Below are 25,224 nucleotides of genomic sequence, written 5' to 3'. Positions count from 1 at the left end.
TATTATCGCTGATATTGCTTGACGGCACTTTAATACTTCATACGAGGAACAAAGAAGGGCGATATTCCATGGAAGCTACGCACTTTACTCGGTTTTCTAGTTCGAATACTATTCAAATCTGAATAGTGGTTGTGAAACAAGGAATACTAGAGGTTAGTAGCCTTAGAATTGGGTATCTTCCATAGAGTTCTAAAGGCTAATAACACTTATGATACTATCTTTAAAATATGATCAGTTTCGACGTCCCCTTCCTCCTCTGTGGAAAGGAGAAGAACCTCTAAAGCTTTGAAAAGAAAACTGTCAAAACTTATGTCTTCAAGTCAGTAATAAGTATATCTTACTTTCCTCTTCCTCTACCCATTCCTCCTCCTCCTCCTCTACCACGACCTCCTCCTCTACCTCCTCTTCCAAAAGCACTAGGTTTTCGTATGCCTTGTGGCGTTCTTCCACTTTTACTACCACTACTACTGCCAGGGGGTTTGGGCAAAAACCTTTCAAGGGGCAGCAACTTCTCCGTCCCAATGAAGAATTTCTCTCCTATGCCAAAAGAAGTAGCCAAAACACCTTCAACTGGTTTTATAGTAAAGTGTACGTCTGTAATGGGACCAAATATTTCCTCGACTTTGCCGATCTGTGTCTTGTTTTCCAAAAATATCGGAGCATTAAAAAATGGGATCTTTTCGTTGGTACTCTTACAAACTAGTTCATTTTCACAAGGGTGTTGGAAAATACCCATTTCAACTAGTTGCGAAGGTGTTTCATTGCTGTAAGAACTACCGAACCGATGGTTGTTCGGTTCACGCGAAAACCGTCCACGTGATCGTCCTCCTCGAAAGCCACCCCAACTTGCCATTACAAATAAATAGGGGGAGTTACACATAAGGAATCGAATACAATTTTCTTTTATAGACACTAAAGTTCAATATGACTGTTTATTATTGTAGGTATCGGATGCAATGTGATCAAGAACAACTTGGGACTAAGACATGTGATCATTCTTCGATGAGTTGTTGGATAGCTCTGATATCTATTCAGTCTCATACAACTCTATAGTCATTCGATGCAGTTGCATATCTTACTTTATCCATTATGAAGATGAGTTGGTTGCTATGGTGACGAAGGACTCAACGGGGTTCATTTAGGGTTGGGAAGTGTTGATGCATTCCTCTTCACGTGCTTCGTTTACCACTCGAGGTGATATCCGACGACAAGTAGAGGGGTTCTCTGCAAGTGGAGAAAGAAATAAAGACACTGTAGTTGACTTGTCCACGTTTTTTGCGGAACGTGGATACTCTAATAACCAAGCACCAACGAAGTATTGGGAAGAGAAACTTGTCACTATTGGCAACGTAGTGGTTCCCAAATGGGTTCCGGTTAAAGAACGTAACTCCAGTAATAAACAAAAGGAAGGAGAAGATGAAGTTTTTATTGGTTTCGAAGCCATATATTATCCTGAACAACCACCCGAAAGGCAACCCATTACGTTGTACCAAGAAGAAAACAAAGTTGAAGAGGAAGAGCAAAGCAGAGAATGAAGACAAACTGACTTTCCGTTTGATGATGTGTTGTTGAATATCTTCTACCCTTGTGGGCTTGTATGGTCGATGGACTAGTGGAACAAGGAAGAGAAAAGGAGTAAAATCGCTTTATTCGAGAGGTTAATTGACCAGTGGAGATAGAGTATGAGATATTCTTATTATATGTGTCAAGAAAGCAAGATCCATTCCAAGTAACTTGTAGACTTCACATAATTGTTTGATAGTTGCAGTGGAGAATAAATTTACTGGAAACTTTTTTCATCCCTTGTGAGAAAAGTGTCTCAAAAAGTGGTGTGGGTTGGCCAGTGGAGGGCCTTCTTCCTATTTGAATCCCATTGCATTTGAAAAATTTTGGCGCTTGAGAAACCGTTGTCTCTCTTTTCATGTCCATAGAATACACGAGTATAAGAAATGTTGCAGTTCAACTTCGTTCATTATCTGCAGACACCGAAAACCAACCTATCATAGCTAGGGAAGAAGGGTAAGTTATAACTTCCAAGTTTGTACACGTTCGTAAATATCTCGGGTCCTAGTTGCATGGCAGCTTTAGTTGGATTCATCGAAGGCAACGATTCCGAGATCGTTAGAATAGCTGTAGAAGCAATATTGGATCTGACTAGTCACCCAGATAATGCAGAAGTGATGAAATCAGAAAGGGGACTAGTATCAGCATTGAAAGCTCTAGTTACCGACTTTGATAGAGCGGATATTGGTACTAGGCAATCAGCACATGCTTGTTTGGTTAATCTTTTGGTCCGAAATTCCAAAGAGAGTCAGGCATTTATCGCAGAAGAGTTGGCATCATTGGCCAATAAAGGTGGATTAGGAGGAAAGGAAGCGTTTGACTCATCTCTCTCAACCGTTTTGAAGCCCAAGGCTCAAAATTGTCTTTCAGAACAAAACCACGCTGACCTTGTAGATGTTCCTTTTCTTCCTCAAACACTAACCATTCGACTTTATGTTCGAAATGTTAGTGATGAAGATGTACAGTACAGAGTAGAGCGTCTGTTGGTAATGACACGTGGAGTCGTATCAGTATCCTTTGAAATTGGAACGGAGACTGTCATTGTAAGGTCCAGAATTGCTGCAGAATATGTTCGTAAAGCCATTGAATTGCGTGGTGGGTTTCCCGCAGAGATAATAGACGAAGAAGTATATATTGAGAAAGAGAATAATCAACTTCGTTCGAATGAGGCTCTTTATATTTCGAGGTAGATTCTCGGTCTTTCTCTCGTTTATGCACTTGTGTATTTAAATCTTTCTAGTGATGGACCCAAATATTTGGATGAGATGCCTAGTCGTTCTCGTCTTTCTTGGAGTTGGCAACGTGGAGACAAAATAATTGTACCTGGTAACGGCGGTGTTACTTTGGCAGAAAGATTAGAAGCACAAAGGAAAGAAGAAGCCAAAAAGAGAGCTAGAGCAACTCGTCTCGTGAATCGAATTGGAAAGGTAAGCCAAATGTCATAAAAGGAAAAGATAGCATCGATGAGTTGAAATTTCTTTAGAGTTTTGTCTCTGGTTTTGGATTTTGGTAGTCACGAGTACATTATTTTGTATCATTTTTATCCATTTGATTTCATTTTCTTTCACTGACTTTGAGTCCATTGAAGTATAAAGCAAAAGACACCTTATCAGACATTGTCTTGCAGATGAGAGACTTGCAAACATTTCACATCATTCTCTTTTTATAGTGGTCTTGAAAGAGTATCAAATAACAGAATGGAACAAGGAAAAGAATGATTCTTTATCATGTGTGTTTCTAGACACAACAAAGTAACTCAAATCAAGGTTCATCTATTCCAAAACCTTAATACGCAATAGGGTATTTTAAACCAGTTTATTCAAGATCTTCCTCTTTCAGTTCAGTTGTCATACTTTCATCATCCGTATCTTCATAAATGTGTTGTGCCATTGACCAAAGTTGTAAAATATTGTCATCTGCGACACTGGCGATAACAAAAGGTTCATTGGGATTCCAAGAAAGTTCCTGTACGGTTGACGTATGCCCGCCATGAACAAAAAGAAGTTCAGGTGGACCGTCTTCTGCATCTTCAGGTTCTTGTTCTTCACCAATACGACTTAAATCCCATATCTATCACAAACGTCACAATAATTGAAAGCAAAACGTCTCGACTACTTACTCTGACTTGTCGATCCTTTCCACATGAGGCAAACAGCGTTTCATGAAAAGGAGACCACAGCGCTTGTAAAATCTCACCAGGGTGGCTTTCAAAAACATGCAAAGGTTGATTTAGACTCCGCAAATCCCATAAGCATAGTGTTGTGTCAGCTGACCCAGTAATAAGTACATGCTCAGAAAAAGGATTGAATGCCAAACAATTGATGACGTCCTTGTGTGCTTCTACCTCTTGTGATGGATGTTCCACGTCTGAGGAACGAGTATCCCATAACATAATCTTCCTGTCATCTCCAACAGAACCGAACAGATACTGAGAATGTGCATGAAAGCTAACATCGCCAACTACATCTGTGTGACCTCCATACACATTTAACGGATTTACATATTCCTCTTTATCACCTCCTCCTAAAATATCCCACAGAAAAATGCGACGATCCTCACCAGCAGAAATAATACGACCTTCCTGATTTGGATTCCAGCAAAGTCCAAAACTAAACAAGTTTGGCTGTCAAACAGAAAATCAACTATAAAACTCACCCTTCTTTTTGAGGACTTCTTAGTCGGAGCTGTGGGGAAGCTACGTTATTAGCAGGAGGCTTCAAAGGATGTTTGGAGATATCAAAGATATGCACTTCGCCACTCTAAAGGATATCAAAAATCATTCCATGATATAATGCTCTACTTACAACAGTCTTAGTAGCGATAATTTGTGGATTCTGAGGCATATATCTTGCTCTGTTTACGTCTCCATCGTGTTTGATACGTTGAACGATGTCTATCTTTCCTTGTTGTCCCATGCCAAACCCACCATAACTCCCTAGTGTTGTTGAGATGCAGAATATATCATTAATAGCGCTAATACTAACCGTTTTCCTTATTATTATAGGCACTACCATCAACCTCTGCTTTCTCATTGGGTAACCGCACTTGTGCCAACATTAAATAGTTTTGTGCGTTGCCGTCAGTCTGTGTGCCCAATATTATTTTCTCCAAATAATAGTCAGAGTTAGGAAACTCTCTCTTTTCCTGCAAAACTATCAATTCCCACTTTTCTGAAATCAGAATATGAAACATACAGGTAACCATTGACAAGTAAGTGATGGCCACTCTAGAGGTTTAGTGACAACCAAGTCATAAAGAAATGGAGTATTCTTTCTCCATATGGCATACTCTTCCAAAATAGACTCTTCTATTTCTGTTTGTGCTTCTGGCATGAAAACTTTGAGCGCGCCCTTTTTCAATTCCAAAAAAATAACAATTTAGCACTGATTATTCATCGTTCATTTTGTCCTTTTTGATGACAGTTGTTGATTTGCAGGAGAACATTCAATATTTGAAAACCATAAAAATAGGGTTGCTATGGTCCACCATAAACTTTAAAAAAACAGTGGAATTTCTAGCTAGTTTTTATATTCATATTGCTTGTTTCTATGATAATAGTAGTGGTGGTAGTGGATAAAGGTTGATGGAATGGAATTTGCAAACGAGAAGCGACATATACATCTCCACAATATATGCTTTTACAGCTCAAGTTCCAAGATGATGAGGCAAAAGATATTCTCAGATGTCTATTTCTGGCATCTACACATAAATATATATTCATCAAAGTATGCTTTTTCAAAGCTCATCCAAAACGTGTAAACCAGGAGACCATATTTCTATAAACTCATCAAGACTAACACTAGCGATCATACGCGGGACTTCTGAATTCCAATCAAAACCTTCCACTCCTTTGATATGTCCACCATGAATAAATAGTAATTCTGGAGAACTACCATCCAGATCTTTCGTATCCAAAGAAGCTCCAATACGTGTCATATCCCACAACTACGAAAGATAAGAGGGACACATTGCAAGTGAAAGAGGTTAACTTACAAATACTTTGCTGTCAGCAGCAGAAGCAAAAAGACTAGGAGATATTGGATTCCAGTGTAACTCGGTTACTGATGTATGATGATCAGTAAACCTATACAACTCACGATGAGTCTTCCTTCTATCCCATAATGCAATAGTCGTATCATCAGAACCAGTGAGAAACAAATTTGCATTTTGAGGATGAAATTCTATGCAATTGACTCCTTTCTTATGTGCCACCCTCGATTCAATCACGCTGTGACTAGTCTTATCAAATAAAGTGAATCTCTTTTGTTCACCGGCAGCACCTACAATAGATTCAGTTGGATGAAAATGAATATCATTTATAGTCTCTTGTTGCGGATCTCTCAAGCAATTTAAAGCTCTAACGTTGCCACCGTTCACATCCCAATGATAAATACCATTATCTGGACCACCTGCTCCAAGCACTCCTTTACGAACGGGATCCCAAGCTAAGGAAAAACTTTCCAATCGGTTATTGAGTGGTGAAATGGGCATCAACAAGACAACTTCTTACCAGTTATTCTTTTCCGGTGGGCCATCAAGAATATCTAAGGGTTCTGCTTGAAGCTTGTTCGATGTCGATGTCTCTGATATATCGAACAACACAACACTTGCTTTCTATATGACATAACTATAAGACTGAAAAGTATAATAGTATAAAAACCTTACGGAAGTTCTTCCAGCTACTATATTATTTTGTTGTGGGGAATATCTTACTCGGTGAATATCCTGTCGTAACGAGCCTATATAACAGACCCGTAGCTTTGTCAAACTGAGTTCCTTTACTAACCAACGGATGAACATGAATATACCCTGAATGGAGCCAACTCATACCACTCTTCAACTCTTCCTTTAAATCATCTGAATATCCTTGTTCCTTGGAATCTGGCATATCCACTTGTATCACCATGAACGCACTATTTCCATCCCCTGCTCTTCCTAATAAAATCTTTTGTGAAAAGAAGCCAGGGCGTAAAGCCACATCTGTTTCCTAACTTGTATCATCGTCGAATATCTTGTATGGTTCCTCCACAACTTACTGGAAGCCACTGGCAACTGTAAAGCCCAAGACTGTTTCTCTTCAATATCAGTAGGTCATATAGGAAACAAGAGTTTAGTCTCCATATACGCAGTTCTTCGAACTTCTCTGGGTGTCCATCACTTGCTTCCAAAGTATTGGCATACATCGAAGTCATTCGACAGGTTACTTAGAAACGCAACAATGGGATAACTCCAATCATTTATTCCATACATGTTTCATATAGTTTGTTGTGTCAAGTTGAAGATCTTTTTCCAAAGTAACCTGTATCGATACTCTCTTAGAAATACTTTGTTGAAATGGATACATTCTTCTAGTGAGCAAAAATTGAATGATTGTGTGTCATTCTTCGTTCATTAGTTGTGAATATGGCAAAACTTCCTACTTGGAAAATTTTTTGGAACGACGCACGTAGACCAGAGTCCACTCCGTAAGTAGGCGTTTTGCACTTTCGTCGCGTTTTACCTCGCCTAGTTTCTACCTCGGTTACTTTATTGTCTTGACTTTCTCGTGGTTTGCGTTTAAACCCACTGGTATGTGTGATCCCAAGGTTGCTGTGCTGTGTTTTGACCCGTCTTTTTACAGACGAAAACTACAAAAACTCTCCCAATCCTAGGTTTGGAAGAGGTGCTTTGAAAGATTCTCATGGTTCCCAACATTAGAAAGTTGTCGTTGTTTTGTGGATAAAGTGTAGTTCTTGTTCTCCTTGCCCCTTTTCTTGGGTCCGCAGTTGATTGAAACGTCACAACAACAAAAAACACAAGTGACAACGGCAAAGATGAGCAAAAAGGGCAACAATATAGAAAACTTTAGATTTCACACAAAACAAGGGATCATATGGTATTCCTGCGAAAAGTAAACAAGGGAAGAAACACTGTTATCACTAGTCATCCACTACTGCTTTTCTCGCTTCGATGGTAGCTTAGCTTTGGCCAGTGAATAAAGCATAGTACCAATAATAGCAATAGTCGAGCCAATAAAGTTGAGCCTCGTAACGGGAGTCCTAAACACTAGAATGGAACCAAAGATAATAATCACTCTCTTGATAGTATTGCCAATAGAGAAGGATACCGGAGAAACGTTATCCAGGCAAAGATAAGAAACCTCGTTATAAAGGTGATAAAATAAGGAACAAAACATAATACTTCCAAATAACTTGGCTTTGGAAACTCCCGCAATTGCAGACACCAGAGGTGGAAAACCTTCCATCAACAAAGCAAAAGGTAACTCCATGAAAAATGATATGATAGTGATCAATGCATATGTATTCTGAGCAATCAGAGTCTTCTCATTCTTAAAGTCAACCATAGTAAATTTGCTCGTAATATTGCGAGTCACAAAGGCCACATTAGAAATCATAGCGGTGATGAATCCGGTCCAGGTAAAAGTCAGTTCAGTTGCTGCGGAAAGAGCTACACCTGATACAATAGGAACCAACGTTAAGTAGGTAAGTGGATGAAAGAATTCACCCAACACTAGTGCTGAACCGACTGCTCCAAACACTGGCTCTGCTGATTTCACAACATGAGTGAAAGAAATAGCTACCAAAGAAAAAGACATGCAAGTAGCTGCGTGACCTAACGTATGGCCTAAGGATGGCCATATCAAAGCTTTGATTAACTTTTTCGAGACGTTTGGCTTTGTTCTGAGACCTAGGACCCATAAGAAGGTACAATAGAGAGCGCCCACTCCCAATTGGATGGTAGATAATACCCATGGATATTTCCACATATTCAGCGTTCTCTTATTTGCTATGTTGAAGATGAAATTGAAGAAATACCACAAGAAAAAGTAAAATCCCACTTTCAAAGTGTGTACCAAGGTTGGGCTCACTCCTACACTGGACTTTTGAGGAGAGCCACCACTCTCCGACTTGTCTACAGCTGCTCTTATGATATCCTTTTCTCCTTTGGAAGAAGAAGCAACGTTATTGTATTTTGTTCTGAGATATGAAACGTTCAGGAACTGCGATCTAGATAAAGTAAAGCGTGGAGTTCCCAGGAGCTTTTTCGAGCCTTTTAAATAAGTTTAGTTGATATATTTAGATTGCGAAGGCTACACGAACCTTCCATGTGGCTTGAAATGCTGTTTTTGTTCTTGTTTCTTGACACAACTGTCCATCTGTGTTGTTTGGAGAAAAGTGAACAAGAAAGAGGAACAAAGGCGGCTTCTATCATCATTCCAGAGAGGGGAGATGGGGAATTTTCAGAGAGATTGAATATGCATCGCGTCTTAAAGCATCAACAACAATCAGAAACCCATTCTAGTGGTAACTGAAACGCAGTTACCGATATATCTACAAGACTGAAGACCCTTCTAAACTGGAGATGAAAGCTGATACGTTTTCCAAATGGGGTAAAGAGTCCATTTTTATTTTTACATGGAAATAACTCATTTGGGTCTCTAGTTTTTCAATAACCAACTCATAGGGAAAACTTTTCCTGAATGTTTTGCCAACTATTGCATTTTCAAATTCTTTAGGTTGAAATTGGTTATAGAAGAGGATGAAGTTAGGAAGGAATTGTCGAAGAAGAACAGCGCTTCATTTCCTTGCTTTCTAAAGACTCTTCTATTGATAGATAGATAGATAGGCTTGTGTCGCTAAAAAACTTGTCAATTGTTCCACTTGAAAAGAATATGACAAAATAGTATTGAGTACCAAAGAAAGATTCCTTTGAACTATCTCAAAATAGGTCAAGTTTTATATCTAGAATAACATGTAATAAAAGGTTAGAGAAACTAGGAGTTTCTTAAACCAGGATAAGAGGCAGATATCTCATTATTACTACTCTACGAAAATCCTTCCCTTCTTCCGCGCCGGGTTTGCTTTTTTCTACACCATCGCAGAATTTCTCGTGGAATCCCTCAATATGACAATTAGACATTTACATCTCATTTAGAATTGGGCACTTGTGTGTTTGAACGTCGACTGTCTCGTTCTTTTAATAGTGGAAACAAGTTGAGCCACCAAACTATGTCAACAGTGAATATTTTAGCAGAATTGGTATGGCTTTGTTTTGGTATTTTGCATATAATAACTAACTTCAAGGCCGCAGGGGGTGGCAGAAGTTTTCCGTAACTTGTCCTTTGAACAAGTGAGAAAGCATGAAATTGATAATGGAGAAGTTGCATTAGCTGATAACGGAGCAGTTGTGTACGTGTTTTCAAGTTACTTTGTATGTTTTCTACTAAACTCACCTTAGGGTTGATACAGGTATCTATACCGGACGTTCACCCAGAGACAAATATTTCGTTGAGAGAGAGCCTTCACGTTCTAAAATTGACTGGGGTGGCTTCAACCAACCAGTATCTCCTGCTATATTTGATGAAGCCTTTGCACTCTTTCCAAAGTATTTCGGAAAGAAAAACGTATATGTCTTTGATGGCTATATTGGTTCAAGCAAACGAAGCAGAAAGAAGGTTAGAGTGATATCAGAGAGGGCTTGGATTCATCACTTCTGTCTCAATATGTTGCTGACACCTGATAAGTTTGGTGAAACTTATCCCACACTGGAATCCTTTCAACCTGAGTTTACTTGGATTCATTCTCCTTCTATTCATAATCCCAAGTGGCGAGAACAGAGTTTGAACTCAGATGTTTTCGTAATGATCGATTTGGAGAGAAAGATGGGCCTTATTGCGGGTAATTTGTTATGAAACGAGCTTTCATTTCGTTGAATATATACATATATATATTATGATAGGAACGGAATATAGTGGAGAGGTTAAAAAAGGTTGCTTTACATTGATGAATTTCTGGCTTCCGGAAGAGAGAATCCTACCAATGCACTGTTCTGCTACACGTGGCAGAGGACCAGTAGAAGAATCTGTTTTATATTTTGGACTATCAGGAACTGGAAAGACTACTCTTTCTGCTGACCCAGAAAGAAACCTTATTGGAGATGATGAACATGGGTAATTTTAGTATTTCACATCATTCATCTTTATTTGCTGATAGGCTTTGTTAGATGGGATGACGATGGTGTTTTCAATTTCGAAGGAGGGTATGAAAAGCTGTTGGAGAACATGACAAGAACGTTTGCTAAAGTTTGTCTAGTTGTTATGCAAAGGTTATTAATCTTGATCCTTCATCGGAGCCAGATATCTACAATGCTATCAAAGAGAATGCTATACTGGAAAATGTGATTCTAGATCAAAGAAAAAAGGTGGACTATAGTGATGGATCTAAAACGGAGAACACTCGTGTCTCCTATCCTATTGAAGTAAGTTTGTATAAGGGAAGACTCAAATGTATGCCTTATTTGAATACTGCAGCATATTAGAAATTGGGAACCTTCGAGAAGAGGAACTCATCCACATGCCGTTATTTTTCTAGCATGTGATGCCTTTGGAGTGTTGCCTCCTGTTGCAAAGTTGACTCCTGAACAAGCAATGTATCACTTCGTACAAGGTATGCGATCGATATATTATATTCTATGAATAGAGTTTTTGATTGTTTGCAGGTTATTCAGCAAAAGTAGCCGGTACAGAAAGAGGAGTTAAAGAGCCCCAAGCAACTTTTTCTCATTGCTTTGGTGCTCCTTTTATGGTTCATTCGCCTCGTGTCTATGCAGATTTGCTTCGCGAAAAGGTAATTTTTGTATATGTGTGGTTTACAGGAATATTTTGAATATATTATTGGCATAGATATTGAGACATAATTCACATGTTTACCTTGTAAACACTGGATGGACTGGAGGTCCTTATGGAGTTGGCCAACGTATGAAGTTGAGGCTGACCAGACAAATAATATCTGCAATTATCAGCAATGAACTGGCGAATGTAGAGTATAACGATCCGGATCCCATTTTTCAGTTGCGAACTCCTAAAACTGTTAAGAGGTAATAATTGTTTTTTTTGCCAAGTTTCATTGTATCTATATTTCTCTGTGGGCAGGTTGGAGGATCCTTCCGTATTGGATCCGCGATCTTCCTGGAAGAGCCCTGAAGAATATGAGAAAACTGCTCAGAAACTCGCTAATATGTTTCATGAAAATTTCGTAAAGAAAGGATTTGCTTCTGGACCAGAGAAGGAGCTTGAAAAGTATGGACCCAAGTGGAAAGAGTGAAGAGAGAAGATTTGTAGGTTTCTACGTGGCTTTGTCTTCCTTTGTTAAACTAAAAGTTGTTGTTCAAAATGCTTGAAAATTGAGAGTTTCACTGAAAAAAAACTTTTCATTACGAGAAAACTATGAATATTTGAGGGAATATACCCACACCACGTCATCGCTCCCTTGTTGAGAGCATCCGTGGAAACGCGTCACTCTATGCTTGACTTTCTTTCTTTCCTGCGGCCCAAAGACAACCGTCCACAAAGGCATAGAGACCAGTGGCGGACACAAACAAGTAAATAGGGGTGTTAATATATTTGTCATACCTAAAACCACAACCTGTTAACTCACGAAGAGACTCCCTCTATCAAACCCTTACTTCCCAGCATTATAAGTGAAATAACCTTCCTGCTTCCGCTTTTGAAACTCTACGATCCGTTGAGGCACACGACTGGGTCTAAGAAACAGTCTACTAAAGAGTCCCATACTTGCGAAGACTTTTGGATGCAAACTTCCAAATGTCAAAGGAATAATAATGCAACAATTTGTTTTCTTTTGTGCCTCGTTTAAGAAGGATTTTACGGCAGGTCGTATTTCTTTTCAAAAAGACAGAGTACAACAGTTGAGGGTGAGATACAGAAATAGAGAAACTAAATATTTTGGCATCCACAATTGTATTTCAATAATAAATACTTTCTGAAACTGGGTAAAATATACAATATTGTCCAAAACAACTGACACTGAACACAATCGAATATTTCCCAGAATATACACACAAACTAAGTGACAGACACACGCGTTCTATCTTTGTTACGTAAAAACAAAGTTTCTTCGTGGATAAAGTGTGTCCTAGAGAGGTTCACGCCCACAGCTTGTACTTCTATCAAAGAAGTAACAACGACGTTTCTCATAAAAACATACAAATCAATTCATTAGATTGCTCTGTAACTACAATTCCTCGGGTTGCTCTACTCAAGAATACACACAACGCTGAACCATCCAACAAAAGGGAATATCGAGGTTCAAGAGAAGAAAAAATGGGTCAGGTAACACACTGTGACTTGCGCTCAACTCCATCGTTGCTGCTTTGTCCTACGATTTTTCTTCTTGCAGGAGAACAATTCTGTCGACTTGGCAACCTTGATTGCTTTCACAACCGCCTACACACATACACTCCATCCAAATGTGGACAAATTCTCACCGAATCCTCGAGATTGGGAAAACCCCACCACAGTATTGGCGCGGAAGTTGCGTCTCCCACCCCTGTCACAACATAGTGACTGCAAAAGTGTTTAGGTTTTTTCGTCAAAACTAAAAATAACTTGTCTCAGAGGAATAATAAGGGGTCAAAGAATATTCCTAGCTCTTCTGGAGGGGTCTTTTACCGACTTCACCAGCTATGAGCAGGCCCAGCTTCCGACCCCGTCCCATAGATTTGAACCGGCCTTTGCAGATAATACGATCAAACAAAGATTTTCCGGTTCAGGAAGAACTTTTCTCCACAAGAGGTTTACCTGCCGTAGAGACTGGCGTAGACCCTTCAGAACAAGAGGTAAGCAGTCTGTAACGTCGGTTTTCAATTTAGGTTTGACCCGCCGGTTTTTTATGAGGGTGCGTCATCGAGTGATTGAATGTACTAACGATTGGACTGATATAGGAACGGCATTTGAAAGAAGCTTTGTTGGCATCTCTTCTTAAAGATGATAGAAGAAAACATGAAATTGAAATTCCGATTCCTGTTGTGCAGGAAAGGAAGGATCCTATCTATGAATCGCAGAAACCATACCATCTACCCAAGGAATATGTTCAAGAAGGTATTTCATCACGAACTAGACTTGCGACTTGTATTCCTAACAGTTTATTGTATAGTGAAAAAAGATATTTCGTCATTCTTGGTACTTTATGAAGCAGATGAATTAGATGAAGAGTTTATTACTCGGTTGAACAACGACAGCGAGTATCAACTTTCATTGTCCGACTTTGAATATGTAATGGATATGCTGGAAAGGATTCAAGGCTCAGAGGTAGTTTAGTTATTCAAGATGTGATCTTTCTCTGATTATGATATAGGATGATTTGATTACGTCTTCTAAGATGAGAGAAGGTTTAAGAAGCCTACGAGAGATTCCCGAATCTATCAAGGAAGAAATTTATCAGCATTGGTTCCAAAGGAGACAAGAGAAGGAGCAGCCTCTTTTGAGAATTTTGAGAAAGCCACCCGCTGCAGATGATCCCAATCCATCTCTTGCTTTCCGTCCAAGAGAACATGAATCGGGTGCTCAAAAGGGAACGGAGAATACCTATGAAAATTATCGCAAGGCTGTTCGAATGAGACGAGACTTTGAAAAGTTGAGAATGATTGTAGAGCAGGTTGTAAAGAGGGAACGATTGAAACGAGAACATTTATCATGTAGCATTGTTTATTCTCGGCTTGCATTAGCACGGTCGAGTGTAAAGATGGCTGCTGTGATAAAGCAAAGTTGTATGAATGATAATAATGTGCTATGTATTTATGATAAACGAACGGCGAGTTTGAATGGGAGTTGGAATGGAACGAATATTTACATTCCTCTATCTGGATTGGCACTTCCTTCTGATGTTCGAAAGGCAGTTTTAGCTGGAAGGTTTATGTCTGACCGTTCGAAGAAGAATAGAAAGAGAAGAAGACCAGAAGATACGAGTAAGAAGGATGAAGAGAAAGAAGAGGAAGATAGAAATACAAGTCGTTTTGATGAATATGGTTTTGATGAAGCTGGTCAACGATTTGTAAAGAACATGCGATACTTTTCTGGGGGTTTTGTTGTATCAGGTGTTAATCCATACGATTTTAGAGTATTTGAAGCTGCAGCACAGCGAAATACTGTCAGGTATCCGCCATGGAATCCTCAAATCGTTCAGTTACCAGATGATGTTCCATTTTGTTCTCCGATCGCATGTCCCAGTCCAAGGGACACTCGTTTTCGTGGTAGACTTGGAAGAGGAGGACGTATCATTTTTGATAGAGTTGTGGATAGCTCCCATGGAACAGTGACACCTTTAGAGGAAGGAAAGGGAAAGTTATTTACGTCATCAAGCAATTCTTTCTTGCTGCCAGATCAAGCGACGGTTAATATGGAAAAGTTAACATCTGTTGATTCGTCGCCACGACTTCTTTCTGTGGATAATAGTATGTGGCTGAGATGGCCTTCAAAGAAGAACGGCGACTGTTTAGAAAATGGTAAGCATCCTTCTCAAGAAAGAGAATGGAGTGGATACTATATCATTCCTGCATATTCTGAAGGAACAGAAGAAGCAACCGAAAGTCCCAAACTTATTCCAGATTCGTGCAAGTGGGTTACTGATGCATAAATTTTTCGCTTAGAAATAAACCTTTACTCTGTAACTATTATTCAGGAGCGAGTCCATTTCATTTACGAGATGTTGTGCTTCCATAGAACAACAGCAGTCTAGAACAAACCATATTGACCAGAACAAAAGTATTCTTTGGAAAAGTATTGATAATTTTCCAAAATAGCGAGTGGATCTGCCGGGCTTCGATCCCGGTGCCTCACGGATGCAAACCGTGCACTCTACCAATTGAGCTACAGACCCTTTCTATCGCAAATGTTTTTGTCTTTATTTATAATATCTGGATATTCATAATTTTGTAGCTTGAGAGAGAAGTTGGATACGGTGTCATTGTAAAATGTTACCTGGTCAGGCATATCCAGTGGATGGAGGGATATTTGCAGTCGAACCGAAATACGACTGTGAACATATCAACCAATTACAGTTAGATGACGCTTTATTCTCAGAAGAAAGATTGGTTGGGTATTTTTCAGGTCACTGCGAACGCTGTGAAGAAAGAGAGGAGAACTGGGTTTGTCTTTCCTGTGCCCGACTGCTCTGTAGTCGTTATATTAACGGGCACATGAAGCAGCATTTTACTGAGAGTGAGGATGGACAACATGCGGTGGCCCTCAGTTTATTAGACCTCAGTTTATGGTGTTTCATTTGTGATAGTTATGTGTGTGAGTTTGTCAAAAGGTTTATATTTCTGTTTGTCTCATAGTCTCTTGTAGCATTTTTAGAAAGTTCGTTGATACAGCGATTTCATAGAGTGAAGTTTGGAGAATCTTTACCTGTTCGGTCAAGTAATAACGAGGCAGGTCCCTCAAGTTTGCAAAGTTTTACGTCTGGAGACGACGAAGCATTTGTTGACAAGTTTGATGCAGCTTTGAACCTAAAAGAAGACAACAGTAGTAATTTCTCTGAAACTGAATCGACTCCTCTTCCCGATTCGATCAGTGTACCTATCAAGTCCGGTATCGAATCACAGAGTAACAAAGGAGCCACACCATTGAAGTTGGACAGCGTTGAAAGTCTGGCAGACGCTCTCAAACAAGGCTCTTTTTCGAACATTGTTGTTCTAATAGGGGCAGGTATATCAACTGCTGCAGGTATTCCTGATTTCAGGACTCCAAAGACTGGTCTTTATGATAATCTAGACAAGTATTCACTTCCACATCCTACAGCAGTTTTTGATATACAATTCTTTAGACGAGACCCGCAACCTTTTTATAAAGTTGCCAAAGAATTAATGCCGATGTCACTGCAACCTACTTTGGTAGGTTTATATGAAAGATTGATTGACTACTGCAAGGACTCACATTATTCAGGCTCATCGATTTCTTGTCATGTTGAATGAAAGAAGAATGTTACGTCGTATCTATACAGTAAGTGTAACATGCTTTGGTTGATACGATTGAATTTTGGTGTAACATTTCTCTTTGTAGCAAAATGTGGATGGCTTGGAGTTGACTGCAGGAATTCCTCCATGTCGCTTGGTACAAGCACATGGCTCGATGAGCAGTGCACATTGCATCGAATGTCATGCTGAGGTATCCATCGATAAGGTGAAAGAAGCCATTAAGGATGATCGAATCCCTGTCTGTGAGAAATGTAAAGGAGTTGTCAAACCAGATATTGTCTTTTTTGGTGAAGGACTTCCTGAGAGATTTTTTACTTTATCTGTGAATGATCTTAGAGTTGCAGATTTATTACTCATTATTGGCACTTCGTTGGTGGTTATGCCAGTTGCTGGGTTACCAGAGATGGCCAATGATCAAGTCCCAAGAGTCCTTATGAATATGGAACCATCGGGTGACATTGGAGAGCGTCCAAACGATCTTTTGCTTTTAGGTGACTGTCAGGAAACTATAAAGAGACTATCGACTCTTTGCGGTTGGCAGAATGAAATGCAACGTCAAAAATTATAATATCTGAATATCACTATTGCAAGTATTATTCTTTTTTTACATGAGTGTTTGAGATAAAGCGTTTGCGTAACTCTGGGTCTTGAGACCATATCCGAGGTTCAACTCCAGTTAACTGATAAATAAGATGTTCTAACTTTCTGTAGAATTCTATCGAATCGAGTATCCAGTTCCAGTGACCACTCACAGTAGAATACGATGCACTAGCAATATAAAATTTGGCACGAGAAAGCCATCGACCGTTAGCTTTCATGTGATAAAAAAGTTGATTCTTATGATGCCCTTTGTGATCCTTTGCATTTAAAATTACTCCTAGCTGTTGTAAAGTTCTTACAATTACTGGAGGTGACTTATTAGAATCTTCCATATGACTCCATTTGTGCAATTCCGGCCATATTGCAATACAAGCCAGCAAAAACACCAAAACAGACTCGACAAAGAGCGACAAACGACTCCTCAAGTAAGCGGTTAGTAACAAAAAGGGAACAATTATCAAGCAATGTGAATATACGTTGTCGAAAAAATTCATTTGCACAATTTCCTCAGGTCGTTCAACATGCCACTGATAATATCTCAAAGCATTTCGAGACCATCGAAATGAGTCTGAAAGATAATTCGCAGATAACCAGTTGTATAAACCCGAGAACAAATCTGCCAAAAAATAAGCAACAAGTGCACCTAGTGTGAATTCCGCGGCTTGTTCAAGGCTCCTTATTCTACACAACATGTCCAATACCAAGTAGTCGGATATTAAGTCAGCTAGAACTACTACCAGTTTCTCTGAGAGAGATATAGCCTTCAAAGAAAATGTAGAATTTCTTCTATTCAATAATTCAAGGATATCGAAATCTTGAAATATACTTTTGTCAGAAACCACTACTTGTTGTCCACAACTATTCTCTCTCCTGAGATTTCTATCTTGGAGAGTTGATCGCTGCGGTGACTTGGAACAACTTTTGTCTCGCATCGATGCTTCTAACGAATCAAAAACTTCTTTCTTTTCACAAGTAACGACTGTTGAGTAAGTCCCCTGTTCACAGGATTCTTCCATGCAACAGTTTGGATAAAGAAATGGACCTTGTGTTATCCTTATAAATTTTTTCCGTAAAATTCTCAACAAAAGTTTGTTTTCCTTTCTCGACAGGGACTTGCTCAAAATATTTTTGCATAAACTCGACAAGCTCCTACCTTGTCGTAAGCGGAGTCCATGAATAGTGTTGTTACAGTCCAAAGTATAAAAACCGAAACAACAGCTTGAGTTCCCAATAATGGGCAACTCTAAGCTACACTTGAGAATGTTCATAAACTAATGAAACATGATATCAATAAAGTCAATGCCAAGTTGCAGATAGACAACCCACAGCAATAAAAAGAATGTTTAGAGCCATCCATTTGGAGCCTCTTGGTGAAAGATTGTCAGCGTAGAAACTCCACGTATGAGTCAAGTATAATGCAGACTTTGTAATGTTCGTCTAAAAGGTAAACAATTTCTTGTAGAATAATAAACTGTATGAAGATAATTACACCAAAGCGGTTGAAGGACAAATATGACTCTAATGAATTTTTCTTATGATAAACTTGAACAATGGGATCAAGAAGAGAAGGTTGCCAAAGTCTTATCAGAAGCACTTGAGTCCCAAAAATCGGTCAGTGACAAAAAAGTGAAAGAGTTTTACGAAGAGCTCTTTATTGCTACTCTTGAGGGAGCTCCTGTTGCTTATGTTTCAGACTCGAATGTCGCAGTTCGAGAATACAGCTTTTTAGTTACTACTTGTGCCCTATTTTCTGCAGTGTGGTACACTACTCGTTATCAGGCAAAACACTGCAGTCCTTTTTGCGTGAAAACTTTTGACGGTTATGTTTATTTTATGCAGTTCGGTTGTTTGTTATTCGTCTGGAAAGTTGGCAACTTCAACCCATATTATCGGATTGAAAGGGCTTTCCACCTTATAGCGAGAGCTTTAACGTTTTTCTTTTCTCCAAATATTTCTCAGGTAAGGAGGTGATCTTTAGCGTTAGATGTTGGGGATTAACTTTGTTTAGAGCACTTGGTTACGGGAACATTCCTCAGTCTTTTACATTATTAAGGAACACGCCGCATTTCATTTTAGTATAAAAGAATTATTATACGGAAGACGTTTTGTGCATCCTTCATATTTGATGGGCGCAATACGTTGCATGCCTTCGCCGTATCCTGAAGGACGTAGCCTACTCTCGGACTCTTTAAAACCTCTGACTGCTAAAGGCGCTTTACATGTAGTTCTATTCCATGACCCTTCCAAGCGCTTTATCGCTGCATGTCGACAAAAAGGGGTTGTTCCTTTATCAATAGACGAATTGGAGCTATTTATTTTACTTTCCTGGGTTGCTCAAGAACGCCTGTTGGATATCTGTGGATATATACAACTTGAACGAAGCTATCAACTAGTCAGTATTATTTTTGATTATGTCAAAGATATTTCAGTAGGTCATGATTGGCTTCTTCTCTTTGTGGTAAAGAGAAAAGACTATAACCCTTTGATGAATGCCTGGTCGCTTTACAAAGAACGATGGATTCAACAACTTCGAACCAGACAAATACTAAAAGACGTGGATGGCTTTTTGCAAAATCCACTGAGTTGCAAAATTATTTCGGATCATCTCAAGACACCGTTTCCAGTCCATGTTATATTTTACTACCGCGGTCTACAGTTACTTGTTGACACTTTTGCTTCAAGTAACTTGTTCGAAAAAGAGATTTATGACGTTGGAATTTTATGGACCAAGGAGAGAGTGACAGAGATAATTGTTCATAAGGAAAGAGGTCATACATGGCTATGCCAGTCCATCGGTGATAATCCTCCTGTAAATGTAGTTGTATTTCTTCAGTTTGAGTTAAATGAAGAACATTATGGGCAACTTGTGAGTCGTATTCAAAGTTGGTTTCATCGGAAGCAGATGTCACTCTTTCCATTAGATTGGATGGAATATTTTCAAAGAAAAGGTAAATGGAATATAGGTCATTGGCTTTAAAGGATGGCTTGCAAAGATAGTTATTTTATGGGGAAGCTTGATCAGAAAAATTTTTATTCAAAGAGTAATTATAGTGTCACTGTTTCTGGTTTGTTAAATGGATGAAAAACTCTTCGTCCCGCTGCTATAGGTTAACAATGGCATGATTTTTTTGAAAGTTGCTGGTCAAAAAACATATTTCAGAATAGTCTTTACGTTTGGCCTCGGAGATAAGGTTTTTGGGTATCTGACTTGTATTTTTCTTGAAGTTGAAAGATTGGTCATATCTTTGGATCCTGTCTGTTCTCCATTTGAAATTCCATCATGTTTCTCGACACTTTTTGGAGCTTTTCTTCTAATTCTAATAATTTTTTTCTCTCGATGACATTTAGTCAGAGTCTGTACTCCATCTTCATTGTTTTCATTTTCCTTTTGGATATTGCTGGCTTTTCTTTTTCTACATTTTGAGGTTTCTTCAGAGTTTGAAATATTCATTATAACTTCTTTCCTAGGAGTAAAGAGTCAATTGATATGTTTTTATCTTTTGATGTTTGGATTACCTCGCCTCAATAGACTTGCTTTCATTTGACTTGGATACTGATTCTGTTTTTTCCTCATTTGGTTTGTTGGTTATGTCACAGAGAATCTTTTGTATGCTGTTTTCCTGGAGCGGTAAGCTTTGTGAATTAAGATCACTGGTTTGTTTGCAGTCTTCTTTTCTACTGGTTTCCATTTGGAAGATGTATATTAGAGTATATCACCACCTTTTGGTTAAACTACTTGAATTTCTTGCTTTCTGATAGATCGAGAGAACCAACCAATACCCTGTAGCTTCAGCACTTATCCTCAGATGCTATATAATATTATATGACCTTGAGAAATTACAAACTATGCTGCATGATACAGAGAAGTTACTTTCTAGGAGTTATTGTTATTGTCTGTTCTGTTGGTCTTTGCAGTGACCACTGTTGACTAGTACAACTTCCAATAATACACAAGTGCGGGCTGGCGATATCAATAGGAAATGCTGACTCACGATCATCGCGGGCCCATTTTATATATCCACTCTCAACATTTCTTTTCCCCTCCTCATTTTGACTCCCAATATTCAAATTCAAAATCGATGTGGGCGGGTCACCCTCTCTTGAAATAAGTGGTTTGGGGATGATGGTTCATCATGGGATGTTGAGAGAGGCCTTCTCAAACACAACATTCAAACATGATGGCTGGTTATATCGATACTTGATAGAAACGATAGGCAGAAACCTTTTTCTGTAGACAACTGAATATGGGTAGTCTTAGGTAACTTTGTTCTCCAAGTTATTGGCGAATATGGATACACGTATTGTTGTATACAGACAAATAAATACGTAAAAGATGTTGTATGCTTCACACGATGCCGTCCTAAAGATGGCAGCATATCATATTCCTGTTACTGGAATATACTGGTGGAAAATGAAACCAAGGTTGACTGTGTAGAAATACCCACATAATATAGCAATACAGTTGTAAAGGTCCTTGTTTACAAGATATATCACTAGGTGCTGCTCCAAATTGTTTGAAAGCAAGAATTGGACTACTTTTAGTTTAAAAAAAACACGAGCTCGTGCTCTCAAAGTTGCATGTAGACACTTGAATTTGTAACCCGTCTCCAAGTGCAAGTTGCAGACAAGTATAAGGAACGGATGTTTACAAGGGCAGAAGCTCTAAGAACAATCGATCCTCACCCTCTTTCACACGACTATCAGATTGCTTTGTGAAGTGTTTGGTATATAACTATGCTTTGAGATCATTTACCATGAGCACATGTTACTGGTTGATAGAATTACAGCAACTATAAATGCAAGGATTCAAAAGAACGCTGTTGAAACATATTCAAAAACTAACCATAAAGACAATGGCTAAATACGTTATATGTGTCTTACACAAGAGCACACACTTATCCTCAAATAGTGGCTTCCTTTGCCAAATGCATCTCCATAATGAATATACAATAGCAATATGAAGCAAAGAACATGATCAGAACCGAAAACATTGTGTCAAAAGCAACTCCTATTGAGAACCCAAATGTCAGGACCAAAGCTGAAAACGTTATTTCGTACAACGTGACAACGGCAGTTGTTTTTTCTATACACAACTATGCTTCTTCTTCTTCTTCTTCCACGTCAAAAAACACCTAAGAACATCAGTTGTAGAAAGAAGAACGACACTTAAAACACGGAAATTCCTGATAATTTTCTGGTCTCCGTCTTTCCGAGACTTGTTTGAAAAACTATTTCAACTTTTCACGCGCAATTCTATAACTTTCACGCATTTTCACTTGACATGACCTACATAAGCGTACCTTCACAAGAGTAGCTTTCGTCTCCCCATCTTCTTCATAAGTAAAAGGAACTTCAAAAGTGTTCAGTTCCGACGCCGAATCACAATCAGTTGCAGCACAACAAGAATATCCTTTCCCTTGTAATACTTCTGTCTGGTTCAGCCATCGAAACCCTACACTCCCTTCACGCCATTGCGACAACTCAGCAATAGCATAGTCTTTATATAGTCTTTCATAGTGCCTTCTCGCCAGCCTCGTTTCCCAAGACTTTGCGTCTTCTTCTTCCGACTCTCGTATAAACCTGTATTCTCTCTTCAAGACATCCAAGTCTGTCTCACCTACAACTTTCTTGTATTTGTTCTCTCTTTGATACGGAATCACAAAGTTGTTGATATCTCGTACATGTTTTTCATAAGCGTTGAAAGCCGGTCTCGTGGTTGGTTCTTTGGGGATTTTACGAGACATTGGTTGTGAAGGATTCTTCGATCAATCACTTTCTTTTTTCATATATCACTTTACATGCATTCGGAGTATAACTATATTTTAACTATCTCTCATTCCAAACACTATTTCTACATCCAACTCTTTTATAGTTCGTACAGCTATTATATAAGGAAGGATGAAGCTCATCATCGAAAGAGAACGCACAGAGTCCATTTCTACAGTCTGAATAAGCATTTCTCTAAAGTTTTCCAATAAGGAAAGTCGACAACCTTTCCAATGAAACTAACTTGATAAGCTAACCACATGGTCAAAGCAACTTGTAACCGCATCCTTTTTTTGGTGTAGGTTTGGGGAATGGCGTCTTATTTTGGTACCACCAATTTTTATCAAGCCAGTCAACCAGCTGAACGAAACCAAGAAGCCACCTTATACGTTGGAAACCTCGATGAAAGAGTTTCAGAAGAACTATTGTGGGAACTCATGGTTCAAGTAGGTCCGGTGAAACACGTGTATATACCGAGAGATAGAATAACTGGACAGACACAGGGTTATGGGTTTGTAGAGTTCAAAAATGAAATGGACGCTATATACGCTACTAAAGTGTTGAATATGGTCAGAGTTTATGCCAAGCCTTTAAGACTTCAACAAGCAAGTACCGATAAACGAAGTATGGATATTGGGGCAAACTTGTTTGTCGGAAACTTGAGCCAAGAAGTTGACGAAAAGCTGCTTTATGACACATTTAGTGCTTTTGGGGCTATCATTGAGACACCTCATATAATGAGAGACCCAGAAACAGGGGAATCAAAAGGTTATGGTTTCATCAAATTTGACTCGTTTGAAGCAAGCGATGCAGCTATTGAAACTATGAACGGCCAATTCTTGGGAAATAACCAAGTTACTGTGCAATATGCGTTTAAGAAAGACACCAAAGAACGTCACGGTTCTCAGGCAGAACGAATTTTGGCTGCTCGAGCCAGAGCTGTGTCTGCCAACGCTTTATTGAGGCCACACTCGATGTTCTCCTTAGGTCCACAGGCTGCACTTGCCTATTCGGGACTATCTTATCCTGCAATGATGCCAACAGCTTATCCTCCTGGAGTACAAACTTTCAATTATGGAGACAAAGAACAATCTGTAAAACAACAATAAAAATTTTGAACAAAGAACGCTTTTTAATGAAAGGAAAAAAAGGCAGTTTCAAACGTGTTTCATTGACTTCTTACAAGTTGAAGATTCCTCTCAAGTTTCAGATATCGCAAAGGTAACAAGTGACAAACAACTGTACAGATAGGAGTAGTTATCAAAGAAAACAATGACACAATATGAAAGAGATTCCGTCTTTAAAAACAATCACTTTCGGAGATTTTCCAAACGACTCTCCAAATCATCTTGTTCTTCTGTTTCTTGTTTGGACTTTTCTCCATTCTGAAGCTGTACTCGTGGAACAACACCCAGCTTGCCTTCTGTTTCTAAACCGAGTTCATCTAATACCTGATTAACAACTTGCTCTGTCTCTGTTTCTTCTTCATCAGCACCCATAGTGTCATCAATAGTATCGTCCATTCTATGCGAACAACACTTCAGAACAGGTCAAACAATTAGGACTCTACTCACATTTCTTGTTTCATTCCTAATATTTCGTTTTGCTTTTCAAACTCCATCAAGATTTTCTGCATTTCTGGTAGATTCATTTGTCGATTCATTTGACGCATAGCTTTTACCACACCCGCCATCGCTTTTGCCATGACTTCGTTAGAGCGCATTGCCGTCAATTGCATGGAAACACTTTGCATTTGAGTCCGCATGCTATAAAACTTTGAAATATGTGACCTTGTACGCACTAAATCCTATACAACTGTTCAAAGAGGTCTTCCCTATAGCGAGCGGGCAACGAAGATACCTTTGCCAAAGTTTTTACTGATTGCATTTGACCTTCCTTTGCTAACTTTCGTATTTCAGACTTTGTAAAATATCAGTCATACGTGTAAAAATAGTCAACGGAGTTCACTTTCATACCTTTACCTTTCGCTCTTGTTGCTCTAACTTTGTTCGTTCACGGTCCATTTCACGAATGGCTCTATCAATACCTCTACGAAAATTCAGTAACAGGAACTAACGAAACCATCCGTAAATCCACAACCTTTTGTATCTTCTCATCCTTTCCTGTGGTGAAACTCCAAATATAAACTCTCCAAGACCCATGTTCAAGGTACACTGTGTCCCACTATTACAAACTACCCCGCCAAATTTGGGTCCCCTCAATGGTAACTTTTCATTTCATGTCTTTTTTTTTTACAAGTATTCTGTCGTGATTGGATGAAACGCCAGGGAAGGGGGAACAGTTCCTTCATTGAAGTTAAAAGAACTAGTGTCTCTTAATATACATACTTGCTCCAAATGCAAATTCTACTCCTTCTTCAGAAAGGATATTAAAACTTTGATTGGCTCCATGTCTATGTTCTAACACAAAAAGTGACTATCTTAGAGGGAAATCATATATAGAGTGTACTGTTGTAGAAAAATGGAAGTGGTTTTATTTTCGAAAATGAAAAAATAATAG

The 25,224-nt window shown here is 38.9% G+C and overlaps 16 protein-coding genes and 1 non-coding gene across 17 annotated transcripts; 7 read left to right on the top strand and 10 right to left on the bottom strand.

The window, feature by feature from the left end:
- Window positions 1-13: 13 nt before the first annotated feature.
- Window positions 14-901, bottom strand: Gasu_48100 (H/ACA ribonucleoprotein complex subunit 1). Its single transcript, XM_005704129.1, has 2 exons — window positions 342-901; window positions 14-283 (listed from the first exon to the last, which is right to left on the bottom strand). The coding sequence occupies exons 1-2, from the start codon at window positions 878-880 to the stop codon at window positions 232-234; spliced, it is 591 nt and encodes a 196-aa protein (XP_005704186.1). The 5' UTR covers window positions 881-901; the 3' UTR covers window positions 14-231.
- A 220-nt stretch (window positions 902-1,121) lies between these two features.
- Gasu_48090 (uncharacterized protein) lies at window positions 1,122-1,866 on the top strand. Its single transcript, XM_005704128.1, has one exon. The coding sequence runs from the start codon at window positions 1,158-1,160 to the stop codon at window positions 1,533-1,535; it is 378 nt and encodes a 125-aa protein (XP_005704185.1). The 5' UTR covers window positions 1,122-1,157; the 3' UTR covers window positions 1,536-1,866.
- Window positions 1,867-1,871: 5 nt separating this feature from the next.
- On the top strand, window positions 1,872-3,186 carry Gasu_48080 (uncharacterized protein). The gene is made up of 4 exons (XM_005704127.1): window positions 1,872-2,019; window positions 2,072-2,749; window positions 2,804-2,990; window positions 3,047-3,186. Exons 1-4 carry the CDS (start codon window positions 1,922-1,924, stop codon window positions 3,074-3,076), a joined length of 993 nt encoding a protein of 330 aa, XP_005704184.1. The 5' UTR covers window positions 1,872-1,921; the 3' UTR covers window positions 3,077-3,186.
- Window positions 3,187-3,210: 24 nt separating this feature from the next.
- Window positions 3,211-4,951, bottom strand: Gasu_48070 (H3/H4 histone acetyltransferase). The gene is made up of 6 exons (XM_005704126.1): window positions 4,758-4,951; window positions 4,548-4,707; window positions 4,368-4,498; window positions 4,219-4,322; window positions 3,683-4,172; window positions 3,211-3,633 (listed from the first exon to the last, which is right to left on the bottom strand). Exons 1-6 carry the CDS (start codon window positions 4,893-4,895, stop codon window positions 3,379-3,381), a joined length of 1,278 nt encoding a protein of 425 aa, XP_005704183.1. The 5' UTR covers window positions 4,896-4,951; the 3' UTR covers window positions 3,211-3,378.
- Window positions 4,952-4,980: 29 nt separating this feature from the next.
- Window positions 4,981-6,811, bottom strand: Gasu_48060 (H3/H4 histone acetyltransferase). The gene is made up of 6 exons (XM_005704125.1): window positions 6,600-6,811; window positions 6,394-6,550; window positions 6,229-6,344; window positions 6,074-6,177; window positions 5,557-6,019; window positions 4,981-5,508 (listed from the first exon to the last, which is right to left on the bottom strand). Exons 1-6 carry the CDS (start codon window positions 6,753-6,755, stop codon window positions 5,299-5,301), a joined length of 1,206 nt encoding a protein of 401 aa, XP_005704182.1. The 5' UTR covers window positions 6,756-6,811; the 3' UTR covers window positions 4,981-5,298.
- A 539-nt stretch (window positions 6,812-7,350) lies between these two features.
- Window positions 7,351-8,851, bottom strand: Gasu_48050 (sugar-phosphate:phosphate translocator, DMT family). The gene is made up of 2 exons (XM_005704124.1): window positions 8,664-8,851; window positions 7,351-8,613 (listed from the first exon to the last, which is right to left on the bottom strand). Exons 1-2 carry the CDS (start codon window positions 8,773-8,775, stop codon window positions 7,493-7,495), a joined length of 1,233 nt encoding a protein of 410 aa, XP_005704181.1. The 5' UTR covers window positions 8,776-8,851; the 3' UTR covers window positions 7,351-7,492.
- A 620-nt stretch (window positions 8,852-9,471) lies between these two features.
- On the top strand, window positions 9,472-11,746 carry Gasu_48040 (phosphoenolpyruvate carboxykinase (ATP)). The gene is made up of 10 exons (XM_005704123.1): window positions 9,472-9,602; window positions 9,655-9,752; window positions 9,802-10,241; window positions 10,303-10,513; window positions 10,567-10,602; window positions 10,656-10,821; window positions 10,874-11,009; window positions 11,062-11,189; window positions 11,246-11,439; window positions 11,495-11,746. Exons 1-10 carry the CDS (start codon window positions 9,573-9,575, stop codon window positions 11,664-11,666), a joined length of 1,611 nt encoding a protein of 536 aa, XP_005704180.1. The 5' UTR covers window positions 9,472-9,572; the 3' UTR covers window positions 11,667-11,746.
- Window positions 11,747-11,750: 4 nt separating this feature from the next.
- Window positions 11,751-12,851, bottom strand: Gasu_48030 (uncharacterized protein). Its single transcript, XM_005704122.1, has 3 exons — window positions 12,286-12,851; window positions 12,028-12,244; window positions 11,751-11,974 (listed from the first exon to the last, which is right to left on the bottom strand). The coding sequence occupies exons 2-3, from the start codon at window positions 12,132-12,134 to the stop codon at window positions 11,863-11,865; spliced, it is 219 nt and encodes a 72-aa protein (XP_005704179.1). The 5' UTR covers window positions 12,135-12,244; window positions 12,286-12,851; the 3' UTR covers window positions 11,751-11,862.
- A 10-nt stretch (window positions 12,852-12,861) lies between these two features.
- Gasu_48020 (enhancer of polycomb-like protein) lies at window positions 12,862-15,066 on the top strand. The gene is made up of 4 exons (XM_005704121.1): window positions 12,862-13,200; window positions 13,306-13,462; window positions 13,518-13,672; window positions 13,719-15,066. The coding sequence occupies exons 1-4, from the start codon at window positions 13,048-13,050 to the stop codon at window positions 14,994-14,996; spliced, it is 1,743 nt and encodes a 580-aa protein (XP_005704178.1). The 5' UTR covers window positions 12,862-13,047; the 3' UTR covers window positions 14,997-15,066.
- A 100-nt stretch (window positions 15,067-15,166) lies between these two features.
- Window positions 15,167-15,239, bottom strand: Gasu_nc0084. The gene has a single exon. It is a non-coding gene; the product is annotated as a tRNA-Ala (tRNA).
- Gasu_48010 (NAD-dependent histone deacetylase SIR2) lies at window positions 15,222-16,979 on the top strand. The gene is made up of 4 exons (XM_005704120.1): window positions 15,222-15,658; window positions 15,710-16,254; window positions 16,307-16,363; window positions 16,424-16,979. Exons 1-4 carry the CDS (start codon window positions 15,334-15,336, stop codon window positions 16,904-16,906), a joined length of 1,410 nt encoding a protein of 469 aa, XP_005704177.1. The 5' UTR covers window positions 15,222-15,333; the 3' UTR covers window positions 16,907-16,979.
- Window position 16,980: 1 nt separating this feature from the next.
- Gasu_48000 (small conjugating protein ligase) lies at window positions 16,981-18,281 on the bottom strand. The gene is made up of 2 exons (XM_005704119.1): window positions 17,091-18,281; window positions 16,981-17,043 (listed from the first exon to the last, which is right to left on the bottom strand). The coding sequence occupies exons 1-2, from the start codon at window positions 18,204-18,206 to the stop codon at window positions 17,005-17,007; spliced, it is 1,155 nt and encodes a 384-aa protein (XP_005704176.1). The 5' UTR covers window positions 18,207-18,281; the 3' UTR covers window positions 16,981-17,004.
- Window positions 18,282-18,431: 150 nt separating this feature from the next.
- Gasu_47990 (uncharacterized protein) lies at window positions 18,432-19,946 on the top strand. Its single transcript, XM_005704118.1, has 2 exons — window positions 18,432-18,897; window positions 18,947-19,946. The coding sequence occupies exons 1-2, from the start codon at window positions 18,451-18,453 to the stop codon at window positions 19,913-19,915; spliced, it is 1,416 nt and encodes a 471-aa protein (XP_005704175.1). The 5' UTR covers window positions 18,432-18,450; the 3' UTR covers window positions 19,916-19,946.
- Window positions 19,947-19,952: 6 nt separating this feature from the next.
- On the bottom strand, window positions 19,953-21,291 carry Gasu_47980 (uncharacterized protein). Its single transcript, XM_005704117.1, has 2 exons — window positions 20,455-21,291; window positions 19,953-20,402 (listed from the first exon to the last, which is right to left on the bottom strand). Exons 1-2 carry the CDS (start codon window positions 20,625-20,627, stop codon window positions 20,081-20,083), a joined length of 495 nt encoding a protein of 164 aa, XP_005704174.1. The 5' UTR covers window positions 20,628-21,291; the 3' UTR covers window positions 19,953-20,080.
- A 569-nt stretch (window positions 21,292-21,860) lies between these two features.
- On the bottom strand, window positions 21,861-22,711 carry Gasu_47970 (uncharacterized protein). Its single transcript, XM_005704116.1, has one exon. The coding sequence runs from the start codon at window positions 22,680-22,682 to the stop codon at window positions 22,167-22,169; it is 516 nt and encodes a 171-aa protein (XP_005704173.1). The 5' UTR covers window positions 22,683-22,711; the 3' UTR covers window positions 21,861-22,166.
- A 270-nt stretch (window positions 22,712-22,981) lies between these two features.
- Window positions 22,982-23,916, top strand: Gasu_47960 (splicing factor 3B subunit 4). The gene has a single exon (XM_005704115.1). It carries the CDS (start codon window positions 23,016-23,018, stop codon window positions 23,811-23,813), a length of 798 nt encoding a protein of 265 aa, XP_005704172.1. The 5' UTR covers window positions 22,982-23,015; the 3' UTR covers window positions 23,814-23,916.
- Window positions 23,917-23,930: 14 nt separating this feature from the next.
- Window positions 23,931-24,931, bottom strand: Gasu_47950 (charged multivesicular body protein 2A). The gene is made up of 5 exons (XM_005704114.1): window positions 24,805-24,931; window positions 24,681-24,753; window positions 24,565-24,624; window positions 24,279-24,511; window positions 23,931-24,228 (listed from the first exon to the last, which is right to left on the bottom strand). The coding sequence occupies exons 1-5, from the start codon at window positions 24,864-24,866 to the stop codon at window positions 24,015-24,017; spliced, it is 642 nt and encodes a 213-aa protein (XP_005704171.1). The 5' UTR covers window positions 24,867-24,931; the 3' UTR covers window positions 23,931-24,014.
- Window positions 24,932-25,224: the final 293 nt, after the last annotated feature.

The sequence above is a fragment of the Galdieria sulphuraria genome, assembly GCF_000341285.1.
Source record: "Galdieria sulphuraria unplaced genomic scaffold scaf_45, whole genome shotgun sequence".
Classification (NCBI taxonomy): Eukaryota; Rhodophyta; class Bangiophyceae; order Galdieriales; family Galdieriaceae; genus Galdieria; species Galdieria sulphuraria.
This window is presented reverse-complemented; position numbering and strand designations above follow the sequence as displayed.